At 38.6% G+C, this 14,359-nt stretch overlaps 2 protein-coding genes across 6 annotated transcripts in view; both read left to right on the forward strand.

The window, feature by feature from the left end:
* Nucleotides 1–14,359, forward strand: part of Klp10A (kinesin-like protein 10A) — a 592,557-nt gene that overhangs the window by 48,959 nt on the left and 529,239 nt on the right. The window lies entirely within an intron of this gene.
* On the forward strand, nucleotides 12,021–13,739 carry LOC149374076 (uncharacterized). Its single transcript, XM_089594954.1, has one exon. The coding sequence runs from the start codon at nucleotides 12,021–12,023 to the stop codon at nucleotides 13,737–13,739; it is 1,719 nt and encodes a 572-aa protein (XP_089451080.1).

The raw sequence follows: 14,359 nt of genomic DNA on the forward strand, positions 1-14,359 counted from the left end.
AGTCGTCACACAGTCCGTCTTATATACTTTACGTCGCTTTCTTACTTGCGATTTTCGCTAAAGACTAGTTGTCGCCACCTGGCGAGCGATAGGTGGTACTATCAAGTACTAAGTTGGAAGTCGGAGCTGCGCGCGAAATTTCAAAATTCAAATTCATGTAAAAACAATGTAATTTAAGAAAAATAATTATTTTAATATACAACCATTAATAAAATAATGCCCCGGATGGTAACTAACCCCCCCCCCCCGTTTTAAAGAGTTTATAATAAATTTGAGGAAGCAGTGGTAGAGCTACAGGAGTCGGAGAAGTTATCACTCTCGATATAAATTTTTGCGGTCATTTAGTCATCCATTCTCGATTAACAAAGGTCCGCGGTTTCATGCACACTGACACTCTCACTACTTTGTTCAGTGTCTTTTCATTATGTATATATATTTTCACTTTACTTCACTTATGTTTTCGTGTACGCAAGTTGTACCGTTGGTTTGGCCCATCAGGACCTTCGGGTGGTGGTACTAAGATGTCACCTAATTCTTCTGAATTGCTTCGAAATGGTCTAGTGGACTTCTCCACTTTTCTAGCATTGGTTGTCGTGATCTCCTGATCAGACCTTGAAGAAGACTGTGGGTTGGCGGTGTGCTGAGGAGTTGTCGATGCCGGCAGGTTGAAGTGTGCATTCGGACGTCGGCGGCAATCGATGGCCTCTGTGTGGGCAAGTTTGAGTTAAGAAACGTGAAGTTTCGTGGTAGCTTGACCCGTAGAGAGTAGGTAGATATCCCCTGCCATATGAGCCGTGATAGGATAGGGACCTTCCCATTTTTGCGCGAAGCTGGCGCAAAACTGTTCTGGAGCCCTCGAGAGTGCTTGGTTACGTATGTAGACCAAGGTACCTGGTGGGTAGATAGGACTGGGTTGACCAGTCGGGTAGTGTTGCTTTCGGTACTGCTCTTGATGCTCTATGGCATCAATATACCCCTTTTGTGGAAGTTGTTCTGCCAATTGACGGGTTCTCCATTCCCCTGGTCGAGAGGTATCATGACCCAACAGCAGTTGAGCTGGAGATGCCCCGGTAGCGGCGTTGGGGCGATTTCTTAATTGGTATAATACTCTCGGTAAGTGTACGTCCCATTTGTTGTGGGATTGCCCGTGCAAATGTAGACGAAGGCCCTTCTTAATCTCCTGGTTTCGGCGCTCTGTAGGGTTTGCTCGAGACTGATAAATAGGAGTAGTCCAATGTTGAATTTCCCAACGCATACAAGCGTCTTGCCAGTATTGACCGATGAATTGTCTGTCATTGTCTGTTAGGATGACTCGAGGATATCCCCACCGACCGAAAACTTAATCCTCCAGGAGCTGGGTAAGCCGGGGTGCCTCCGATGAACTCAGAGGAAAGACCTTGACCCATCGACTGAAGAGATCCGTGACAACCAGTATGAAACGTCGTCCCCTAGAGCTGTTTGGATATGGACCCATTAGATCAATGGCTATGATCTCCCATGGGTGTTTAGGCTGATGTGGTCAGATAGTACCTGGAGCAGTGATTGCTCTTTTATAGTATGCGCACAACCTACAGTCCCGGACATATTTCTTGGTTTCAGCGTTCATCTCAGGCCAATAGTGGTAACCTTTGATACTGCGAGCCGTTTCCTCCATTCCGGGATGTCCCGCGTGGTGAGTGTCGTGGAACTCATAGAGCACTCGGGGTACTATGCTTTGGGGCACATAGACCTTCCAACTTGAGTCCTTCGTTGGTCGCTGCCATATCAAGTCGTCGACGAGTCCATGACAAGACAAAAACTGGGTATCTGATGGTGAGAGAGTCGGGCTCTCTGCTGCCTGGATGATCTTGTGACCAAGTTCGAGAAAATACGGGTCCTGGAGCTGTGCATCTTTAATTTCATTCAGTAACGAAGGTGTTTTGACCACGCAACAGACAGGTACAGTTGGTGTTTCCCGAGAATTTGTTGGAGGCAGTATCCAGTCCACATCGTCTAGGTTATCCGGCTCCTCTTCCACCTGATTCCGTGAAAGGAAGTCCGCCAGCTGGTTTTCGCGACCCGGACAGTGTTTAATGATGGGATTGTACTCCTATAGTAGGATAGACCATCGCTTCAATTTATCTCGAGTTTCCTTAGCCGTGCGTAGCCAAGTGAGGCCCTTGTTATCCGTTTGCAAGGTGAATGGTCGATCCTCCATAAAGGGTCGATATTTATTAATAGCCCAAACCATCGCTAAGCACTCTTGCTCATTGCTATGATATTTTGCTTTACATGGATTGAACTTGGCACTAGCATAACTGATAATACTACGCTGTCTATCGGGTCTGATCTGATATAAGACGGCTTCCATTCCACGAGCGCTAGCGTCCGTCTGCAAGACATATGGCCAACCCTTATGCAGTCGAGCCAATTGTAGAGGTTTCGAGAGTTCTTTTTTGAGCCGCTCCATGGCTTCTTGAGCTTCTGGTGTCCATTTGTTTGGCCGTTTTTGCTAATAAGGTCCGAGAGAGGCGCTGTTATTTCAGAATAACGAGGCACGTATTTCCGGAGCCATCCACTTGTGCCAAGGAAGGACTGCAGCTGTTTTCGAGTTTTTGGTACTGGTAAACTGCATAGCTTCTCGACATGCTCGGGTAAGGTTTTGTTCCCCTTGGCGGTGACTTGATGTCCTACGTATGTTAACTCCGACACCCCGAAGACACATTTTCCGATGGCTACTGTGAGTCCATGGATTTGCAACCTCTCTAAGACAAGACCGATATGTCTGAGGTGTTCTTCCTATGTGTAGGAATAGATGATGATATCGTCCAGGTAGACAACATAGAACTTCCCCAGGTATCCGGTAAGGACTTTCTGACTCATTAGCCTTTGGAAGGTTCCAGGTGCTCCTTTCAGCCCGAATGGCATAACTCGGAATTGGTAGCAACCACCGGTGTGTGTGGAGAAAGCTGTGTATTGCATGGACTCGGGTGCCATCGCTATTTGCCAGTAGCCGCTTTTGAGATCCAACTTCGAGAACCAGATAGCTCCACCTATGTCCTTCACGGCGTGATGTATGTGGGGTACCCGTTGAGAGGTGTCTTCGGTTATCGAATTCAGCCGACTATAATCCACACAGAATAGCATAGTGCCATCTTTTTCGGGTGTCAAGACGACAGGGGAGCTATATGATGAGAAGGATGGCTCGATGATGCCACCAGCTAGCATCTCTTGAACTTGCTCCTCGATGAGTTCCCTACGCTTGTCTGAGCAAGGATATGGTACTAACCGGAAAGGTTGGTGTGGTCTGACCCGGATCTCGTGTTGTATGGTGCGAGCTTGACGTAACTTTCCCGACAAAGGTCCAAAGACTTCTGCGTGTCCTTGAAACAGTTTGAAGAGGCCAGTACGTTCTTCTCCATTGAATCCATGTTGAACCTAATCTAAGTTTAGAGCTGTTTGTTGATTCTCCCGAGATGGGCGTGACACAAATAGGATAGTCATTCGTTGGCTACTTCCGAAGCATAGCACTCCCCTCGTCAGATCCAAGATAGATTTCTCCGTGTACAGTGTTCTTAGACCCAGGACTATTTGATGTCGTAGGTCTGGTGCTACGAGGAAACTAAATTTGAATGGCTTTCCCTGAATCCGTAGGTCAAGATAAACACTGCTGGAGATCGTGAGAGTTGCATTACCATAGGCCAAGTCACACTGTTGAGTATAGGGTATGATCTTCTCCTGTCCCAAAAGTAGTGAGGGATATACAAAATTGTCGGTAGATGCTTGGTCGACCGGAGCCGCTATTTCTCGCTGACCCAGCCCAACCATAATTTTTTGTAGTGGTTGGTGAGGCATGTTGGTGACATTTATTGCCGGCGTCCCTCCGGATCGCCTGTTGCCGGCTCCCCTGACACTCTAGTTTCGTTTTCCGGGTGAGTTGAGACTCAAGCAATTCGAATGAGACAGTCCTTGTGGAGGTGGTAATCGGGACAGAAGTGGCACTTGGGTAGCCAAGGGTTCGGGTTGGCTCCAGTAGAGGTGGTCACTGGGGTTTGCTTGGCGTCCGTACCAGACTTCTTGCCCCGTGTCTTCGTGAGGTCTTCTTCGTCTTTTTCCAACTGGACTGCCATGGTAAGAAGATCCGCGTAGGTCTTGAATGTATGGCTTCGGAGAAACTGACGAATAGATGTATGAATGAGCTCGACGACCGTGGTGATTATTACTTCTTCCTCGGCTGCAAGATTAATTCTTTCAAACAGAAGGTACTTCTCCTGCAGAAATGCTGCTACTGGTTCCTTCTCGGTTTGATGTTTAGAATATAGCTCGGAATGTAGTTTTTCCTAGATCGCCGGACTGTCGAAGCGTGCCCAAAGAAGCTCCCCAAATTGTTTGAAGGTGAAAGACAAATATTTATAAACCTGCCACCATTTTTCGGCGTCGCCACAAAGCCCCTTTGTTGCTACCAAAGTCTGTTGGGTATCCAGTGTGCGATGAAACTTAAAATGGAGTTCACATTGGTCAAGAAAGATCTCCGGGTCCTCATGGTTGCAAGCTCCATATATAGGTAGCTCGGGTAACTGCTCCTGAGCCCTTTGCAGAAGTTAAGCTAGTAGCTCCTCGAGGCCAGTAGTGTCTGTGGCAGGCATTGTATAGTGTGTTTTTTGCTTCTTTGTTTTTTTCTTTTCGAGCGCCACTAGGTGTTTCTTTTCACCTAGAAGGAGTTTTGCTTGATAGCGAGTTAGGCGTTTATCAGTCGGTGGTGCTGTTGGACTTGGTGACTCGTGGGCACACTGCTCGTGGGTACCCCCCAGCAGCAGCTGAGAGTTCTTGGGAGATGGCCCCACGTCGAGCGCCAAATTGTTAAAAGTGGCCGTTGGGGTTAGACGACTTTGAGTGGGGAAGTGCGGTTGGAAGAGATCAGAGTCACTCTCGTGTGACTCGAGCCGTCCCTTTAATTCGGACAACGATGGTGGAACTGCTTCTGATGTTGTTGGCGTTGTGGCTCCGTTTGATTCATCGGAATTCAACCCATCGGCGAGGTGCGGCGATTGAGCGGTAATTCGTAAAGGCCTCGACGAGTTGGTCGCCAGGTTGACTAATGGGTATCTAATTTTTTTTTTTTTTTTTTTTTTCAAGGTTCTAGAGAAAAAAAGGTATAGACAAGTGTCTTATATTGGTACAGTGATAGTTATTGAATATGTGCTTATCTACCACTGCTTTAAGTCAATCGAGTGGCTTAAGAGATATGTATTACACGTATTTGCATATCTCGAATCGATCCCAATCAGTTGTCACACAGTCCGTCTTATATACTTTACGTCGCTTTCTTACTTGCGATTTTTGCTAAAGACTAGTGGTCGCCACCTGGCAAGCGATAGGTGGTACTATCAAGTACTAAGTTGGAAGTCGGAGCTGCGCGCGAAATTTCGAAATCCAAATTTATGTAAAAACGATCTAATTTAAGAAAAATGATTATTTTCATATACAACAATTAATAAAATAATGCCCCATATGGTAACACTAAATATAAGGCGTTTCACGAGAAACGACCCAGGCCCGTGTCATTTACCGACGGTTAGTGCTGGTTGACAGTAGCATTGCCCGACCACGCAGCGGTACCACAACCTACGTTACTTAACTGCTATCAGCATTTGCGGAATACGGCTAGTAGATAAGCTATGGCGGTTCTAGAACAGTTCCCCTCTTTCCCCTTCCTCTGCGGCGTTCCCCTGAGTTCCCCTGCGGCCAATGGGAGAGCGGCATGGTTTTTGCGCGCGCTGCTTGAGTTTTGTGTGTGCTACCTGCAGTGCTAGAGCGGCATCCTTTTTTTTTTGCGCGCGCTGCTTGAGTTTTTGCGCACTACCTGTAGCGCTACTCGAGTTGGGTGCACTGCAATGTGCGTCTGCAGCGGTGGTTTGCGCGCGCTGCTTGAATGTGTAAAATCTTGTGCAGCTTGCACATGTGATGGTTACATGCATTTTAAGGTAAGCGAGCGCGTTACATGATAATGTAGGATGTGAAGTGGTAGGAAAATAATTGTTAAAAATTTTTTTGTTTATTTTTGATCAATGAGTTTATTTAAAATTGAAAAAAATAATTACATGTACAAACTAGACTCGCAAAATGATTTGTTAAACATCTTATTCTTGAAATACAAAAGAATATACAGTAAAAATTTTATTACTATTTTCTTCACCATATGCTACACTTAACCAACCACGTCGTGCCCACTCATCCACGTAGGCAGCAGTTTTTGTCGTTTAAGACGTTCATATGCTGCATAGTATGAATCACTGTCTTGGTTTGATGACTTGACTGATGTGTTAGTAATAAACCATTGTTTTAATAAGTATGCTTTATGTAGAGCACAAAATAGTTTTCTCTTTTCGAAATGATTTTGTCCGTGTGTAAGACATACGGGAGAAGAGACTTTATCTTCAAGGTGTTTGAAGGGACGACATATTTGCGACAAATCATGAACTTCTCGCGTTAGGATTGAGCTAATGAATTGGGCTTCATCACTTCCATATGTATAAATTCTTCTAATATTTTTAGTAATAGTTGTAAGACGATACTTCAAGTCATTTAATGTTATATCACCTTCAAACCATTCGATTCCGTGGACTTCTAGTGTCTGGTAATTATGTTTTTTTATATCCAGCGGTAAATCATTGAAATTGCAGGGTGGTTTGACTATCCAGTGCCCAACAACGTTTCCTTGCAATGAAACCATGGAAAATTCTTTTGGTATGTAGTATCTATCAGCATTATGAAAGCCATGGATATTGATGATAAAATCCATGATGATGCGTTTGATGAGTATTTATAAATAGAGAATTTTAAGGTTGAAAAGTATTTTTTCTCAATGTCTTCTCTATTCGACTAGCTTGTCTTTTTCACCCTTGCTCTTACTACTTACGCCGAATTAGTGAAACTGAGAAATTAATAAGATACAACCACTATTTATAACTTTTCTTTATCAGAGCTAGCGACATCTTCCCACCCACAGCGCTGCTTGAGTTTGCATAAATTCTCTGCAATCCCCTCTCTGTAAGCGAGCATGAGATGCAACTTCTCTTCTCCTCGACCCCCCCCCTCCATGTGTGAGTAAGAGATGCAGATTCCCTTCTTTCCGAGCGCCTAAACCGCTGCGAGCATACCCTAGCTCGCGAGCAGCTGTGACTATACTATAAAAAGCCGTGAATATACTTGAACAGTTGGATAGTTAGAAGTGCCACTTTACTTTTTCATGCTTTTTCGCTTAGAAGAGCTGTTCTTTTAAAACGACAGAAGCAGATAATCCCAAGACGATAAGTATAGTTATACCCCAGTAAGCTTAGGAATCGCTTCATGAGAAAATTAAAACGGCTAAATATTCGGAGCACAGTTTCCTTTCCTACGCATCATTTATGTATGCCAAATACATACCTTGTCTCTTACAATTATGGCTCTACATGTATAGTTCAAAACCCTCTACGTATGCTGACTAATCCGCAGATCAACAATTCCCAACGGGACTTCTTTTCTCAACAGGTTTGGAGCATTTTATATCCAGAGCACTACACATAGTTGGTAGAAAAATTTCAAAGTAACTTGATTCTAAAGGTGCTTACTTCGTCAAGTTAGGATTATTTAAAAAAATTACTAAAAGAAATAAAATTAATACGAGCATATTTTTATTTATAACCTTATATTATTAAACTTTATGGAATTATTTTTGAGAATTGAAATTTCTTCAACTATTATATATGTTTAACAATAATGAATAGGTACTATTAAATAAACAAATGTTGATTTTTTTGTAAATTAAGATTTTATTAAGATTACTTTACACATTATGAGAACTACAATCTCAATTTATTTGGATAAAACAGTTTATCATATTACAGTTAAAAATAAATTATAAAAACTTTAATCGAATTTAAGCGAACGACACACCTTTTTTCTGTTTGTTTCTTTTCCCATTCTTTTCCTCTTATTTACATATGTTACTTCACACACAATTTCAATGTCATCAACTTGCGGTGATGATATATCAATTACATTTTTACAATTACTCAAAGGCAATGTTGTTAAATCTATTACTAATGCCTCATTATTCACTAATGGTGATGTCGTTAGATCAACGACTGGCACCGCTAAATTCAGAGGTATCGCTGGCGGCGAACTCCAGTTCGCAATCTCAAACCTCTCCGTATAGGAAGGTGTAGGGGATGCTGCAAAAAGATTCCCAGAATCCAATGGTACTGCATCGATGTTTGAAAACGATGCTGTTTCCCATGGTGAAAAAGAGATTGAATCTGGAAAAAAGTTCACATTATAATTATATAAATTATAAATTATAAATAATTTTTTTAAAAAAGGTATAAAATATAGCAAAGTAATTTACCGAAATCCTGAGCTGTGACCGCCGTTGGTGAATTCCACCGCACCGTTTCAAACGTCTCAAACCTCTCCGTAAAGGAAGGTGTAGGAGACGATAAATATATATTTGTCGTCGGGATGACGACACCAGGACAAGACGGTCCTGGAGGAAGGCTTAATAAGTCAGTTTCTGGTACTGCTGACAATGCTCCATCAATGTTTGAGGGCGGTACTGTTATCCACGACGAAAAAGATATTGATTCTAGAGGAGATATAGTTGTTTAACAATAATTTAAGGTTTATTATAAACGCGTAAAAAAATTATAAAATTAACATAACTTACCAAGGAGTACATCAAAATCCTCTTCGTCTATAATAGAAATTGAGTTTGCAGATACTCTTTGTGGTGATGTGCAAGGTTCTAAATCACTATTATTAAAATCTTGCGACAGCATATTATCCAAAATATTCTGGAAACTCTCTATTTCTATAAGTTCTGTTTCACTATAGACCGTAGCTGATGGACGTGTGTGAGCCATTTCGATGATCTTACAAAACTAAATATTTTAGTATTCAGCCCTCCTTTTAAACACTTTGAAGCAGCTACTCCGAAAACTGTAGCTTATTCCCCCTACCTTATTCTAATTTTAGAATATTCATTTTAAACCAATAGAAAGACAAATTCATCATTTTACAACCCTTTTTACTACATCAGAGATCTATGATTGCTTGAAAATTTGACTTCCCCCTCCCTCCAACTACCATAAGCCAATCGGAACATTAGAAAACTTAACTTCCATCACGTGTGAATGTCTACAGGTGAGGGAAATTTCATCCCTCTTAGTGCGCAGATACAAATTTTTTCTCCCACGCATTCCTACTCCTCTCCCTAGACGGTCCTCAAGTGTCATAGTCACACTATTCGAATTAGCCAGGGAGTAAAGGAGTTAAACTTCAAGGTAGCACAACGCATAGGTCGAGACACACTCATCAAGGTATGTGAAAATTTTCATAACTACTTTGCTTATGTAATACTTTTTCCTATTCTTTACTCGAGACGCAGCAATGATGTTGAGAGTTCTACTTTTTTATATTTCACTCGAGACGCAGAAATGATGTTGAGAGTTTTATTTTTTCTATTTCACTCGAGACGCAGAAATGATGTTGAGAGTTTTATTTTTTCTATTTCACTCGAGACGCAGAAATGATGTTTAGAGTTCTAATTTTCTCACTAACAATTTTATTTTTCTAGCTTCGTAAAAATCAAAAACTCCATAATTTATTTATTTTTTTTTTCAGCATAAATATGGTAAAAAAGACTACTGATGGTGATATAAGAAGATATCAGGAACGTCTGATTTTTCGTGCTTTGCAACGACACATAACTTCTTCTGAACAACTTCCTGAATTCATGTCAATGGATCTTTCTGCAGGAGAAATGCCAGAAGTAATAGTGGAAGAAGAAAAAATAGCTGCACCAACATCTATAAAATCAACAGCTAAAGAAGTAGAGGCGGTGCCAACAGCATCATCATCATCATATGAAAACGGTAAAGTAGAAAAATTTACTTTTGCACGTTGAAACATAATTACTCCAATTATATTATATAATACACGCATGCACAAACTTAAAATTTTAGCTACTTCATTGCTTAAGATGTATAAAATTGTTGTTTTCTAAATATTTTTCAGAAGAAAAACTACAGTTTTCTCAATGCGAATGGTTAGATAATTTTAATTTACAATCACCACTTTCACCATCATGGGCATCATGGTTTTGCGAACAAAACTGGGATGAATTATTGGAGTCAGCACCTGAAGTGGTAAAAACAGGAGCAACTACTGCTACAGCCGTAAGTAAGGACAACGATGAAGTTTTAAAATCTGCATTTGCCCTAACTATGACTGGAGAAAATATACCCCTCCCGTCAACGTCATCACCACCGCCACCATCACTCGCAATAAATTCTTTATTGCCCGAAAATTTTGAGACGTGGTCTGAAGAGGATAAATGTACGCTTATGGAAATAGTACACATATCCTTAAAAAAAGATGAAGACAAAATAATAGCTCGGGAGAAAAAAAAAATGATTAAGGAGAGAGAACAAATTATTGACAAGTTACAGAAAAAAGAGGCTTTGGAAGAAAAAAAGAAACAAAAGGCAATAGAGAAGAAGTGAAAAGCTGATTTACTCAAGATGGAAAGATGCAAAAAAAAAAACTTTCATAAGAAATCTTTACCTCAAAAATTATTAACTGATATGTTTAAGTTTTAAGTGTATATCTGTAAAGAATATATATTACGAATGTTAAATTTTTATGTCAAAGAGAAACAATTGATTATGATGTAATAAAATTTTCTACTTTATTAATAAAAATTCTGCCTATTTTCATTTTGTCTTGATTATACTGAAATTAAACTTTTAATATTTTTTTATCTCACGTGCAACAAAAGAACTACATACAAATTTTTTAATTAAAAGTATATTCATTGATCACAAATATTATTTGTTTTAACAATAATTAAAAAAATTTTTTATTACATTTTCAGTTAGAATAATGAATAGTTCAGTATGTAACCTTCCAAATTTTACTCTTTTTACAACTTTGCATCCAATCTTTCATTGCTAGCACATTCTTCACAGCACACATTGAATCAATATGAAAGCTATGATGTTTGCATGGTACATAGTCTTGTATGAGATTTACAAGAGCAGGGCACCCATACTCCTCAACATTAACAACTCTGAAAATATCTACACATATATATTTATTATTTACAAGAAAATGTATATATTATTAGACTCAAGATACTTTTTTCTATAAGTTAATGATACATACTTGCATGATAGTATGTTTTGCAACCATTTTTTCTTCTCAAGACCTTTGATATAAACTGTTCTAACGTCAAACAGCATACGTTTAAATTTTTCTATTCCTTTTTTGTAAGAAATGTTACCGGAATTCCAGTTTATACCATGAAAATTAGCTTCCAACCATTGATTCTGTTTTTGATACTTTTTTGATAAGTCCTCTAATGGAAAAGGTGGTTTGAGTACAATGACGACCGGGGAAGTATCCATGTCAAGGTCAATAAAGGAAATTTCCTTAAAAATAAAGTTGTTACCAAAGCTCTTAAAGCCTTGAAAATCTACAATGTACTTCATTTTGTAAGAAAAAGTAATTGATGTTGCTCAGCCGAGAGTAATCAAATGAATGAATTTTACTGCTAAATGTGGTTTATAATATGTACATTTTAGTTTAACACATGCATGCGCGTTTACACCCCCCCCACTCCTCTCCTTTCCCTCGTATTCGCCAAACTTAGCATATTAAAGGAGTTGCTAGCGCTAATACTGCTTACTTCTACAAAATCGTTCGTTTTGTTAACTTCCGGTTTCAAGCTAGCCATGGCTACTGTTCAATATTTTAAAGATGTGACACATTGTATATGGCAATCATATCAACAAGTAATCAATAGTGATGCTGATATATCTCAAATCCAAAGATTGTTAGACACCAGCCTTACAATTGCTAAGGATTTTCATATTTTCAGTCAAAGAAGTAATTTAATTACATCAGAAAAACAAAAATTCCAATCTGCTGAGGCTTTACTAAAAACTGTTATACAACTACTATATGATCATTTAGAAGTAGTAGAAGCGAGAAAAATATTTATGAATGAATCTGAAGTTTTCGTGAAAGACAGTGAGCAAGAAGTGGCAGCAGCAGTCAAGGTATTTGAAAATGAGCCCGAAGTTTTTGTACGAGAAAGTAATGAAAGTGTTCTAACATCAGTCAAGACATGTAAAACTCAAACCGCTACATGTAATAATAATGACAGCGTTATACCAGCAGCAGATTCTAATTGTGTTCAAGGTAGAAGTAAAGAAGAAGCAAAAATATCAGCACCTACGGTACGTGTTCAAGGTAATGGTATAGTACCTGCAATGCAAGTTCCACATGATGAAAATGATGCATCCGTAAGTTTGAATGATGTAAATAGTGCATTTGAAAATCGCATCACGACCGCTTTAATTGTGAATTTGAAACACTTAGATATAAAAAAGTTTCTTAAAGATGTCGAACAGCAATTTGTTCAACGAATTCAACAATCTTTAGAGGTATATCAAGCACTTAAAGTCAATACGATGTTGACAGCTGAATATGTGATAGTAAAAGATAATACAAAGGATGTAGATTTAAAATATTTTAATACGAAATCACATACTATTTACCAGACGACTAACTTGAATGAATGGTTTGAGATGAATGTACGACAGCCGATAGAGAAAAATATGGATGATTTTAAAAATAAAGAATCTGGCTGGACACTGCACTCAATATTAAATTTAGTTGTAAATATTAATAAGCTTAACCCTATGCGAGGTAGCTCTTTCATAGACTTGCCGGATTACATAAAAAAAAAAAAAGCTTGTGTAAATGTCATAAACAGAGACGTTCAATGTTTTAAATGGGCTGTTTTATCAGCAATACATCCAGCGAAAAGCAATCCACAGCGCATCTCTAACTATATTGAATTTGAAGGTGAATTAAATTTTGATGGAATTGAGTTCCCTGTATATCCTAAAAAAATTGTAAAGTTTGAAAAACAAAACAACATTTCAATTAATTTATATTTTTTAAAAAAGAAGGGTAGTACTTACATTGTTTTTCCAACTCACTTGACTGCAAACAAAAAACAAACCCATGTGAATCTTTTACTTGTTGAGAGCTTCTACATAGATGATCAAAAAGAAGAAAATAATAATAACAATGATTTAGAGCATAAATATCATTATGTTTGGATAAAAAATTTATCTCGCTTAGTACGCAAACAGTTATCAGAACATGAACATGCTGCAAATATATGCGATCGTTGCCTTCACTATTTTTGGTCCAAACAAAAGTTAGAAATGCATGAAGTTGATTGCAAAAATTTAAATAAGTGTAAAATTACTCTACCTGATAGAAAAAAGCATGAGCATATACTTGAATTTAAAAATTTTACATACAAGAATCGAGTGCCTTTTGTTGTATATGCAGATTTCGAATGTTTACTGGAACCTGTCGAAAGTGACCGCGCATATCAACATCACAAAGCTTTTAGTATTGGTTATTTTGTTAAGTGCTATTATGATGATAGCAAATCGGAGTATAAAAGTTATAGACAGTATGATGAAAATGAAAAAACACCTGCTCAATGGTTTGTTCAAGATCTATATTTTCTAGCTTTGAAATTAGAAGAATTATATAAAAATCCTTTGAAAATGATTCACCTGACGAATAACGAACAAATTCAATTGAACAAGGCTTCATCGTGCCATATTTGCAATCAACCATTTACTTCGAATGATAAAAAAGTTAAAGACCACTGTCACCTTACTGGAAAGTGAGTATACTTTTTCTATAATAATAGTAGTAATAATAATCAAATAATATCTGTACATGAATTTCTTATAGATATCGTGGACCCGCACACAACAAGTGTAATATTAACTATCAAGACTCGAGAATGATACCTATAATTTTTCATAACTTGAGTGGTTATGATTCACACTTGTTTATCAAAGAACTTGCTATATGTTTTCCGGGAAGAATTCAGCTTTTGCCGCAAACGAAAGAAAAATATATTTCGTTTACAAAATACGTTGAAGGAACTGAAATCAATCTCCGATTTATCGATTCATTTAAATTTATGGCCTCATCTCTTGACAAATTATCCTCATATTTAGAAGAACTGAAAATTCTAGAAACAGTTTTCTCAAGTGATGATAAATATACTTACGATCAGATAAATTTATTAAAAAGAAAAGGTGTTGTTCTTTATGATTATATTTCTTCATTTGAAAAACTAAAAGAAAATAAGTTGCCATCAAAACAAGATTTCTACAGCAGTCTTTACGAAGCTCACATAACCGATGAAGAGTATGAGCATGCTGAAAATGTTTGGAATAATTTTAACATTGGAACTCTTGGAGAGTATTCTGATTTATATTTAAAGACTGACGTACTT

The sequence above is a fragment of the Copidosoma floridanum genome, unplaced genomic scaffold, assembly GCF_036245765.1.
Source record: "Copidosoma floridanum isolate Cflo_tuat_1 unplaced genomic scaffold, Cflo_Japanese_pri ptg000022l, whole genome shotgun sequence".
Taxonomy (NCBI): domain Eukaryota; kingdom Metazoa; phylum Arthropoda; class Insecta; order Hymenoptera; family Encyrtidae; genus Copidosoma; species Copidosoma floridanum.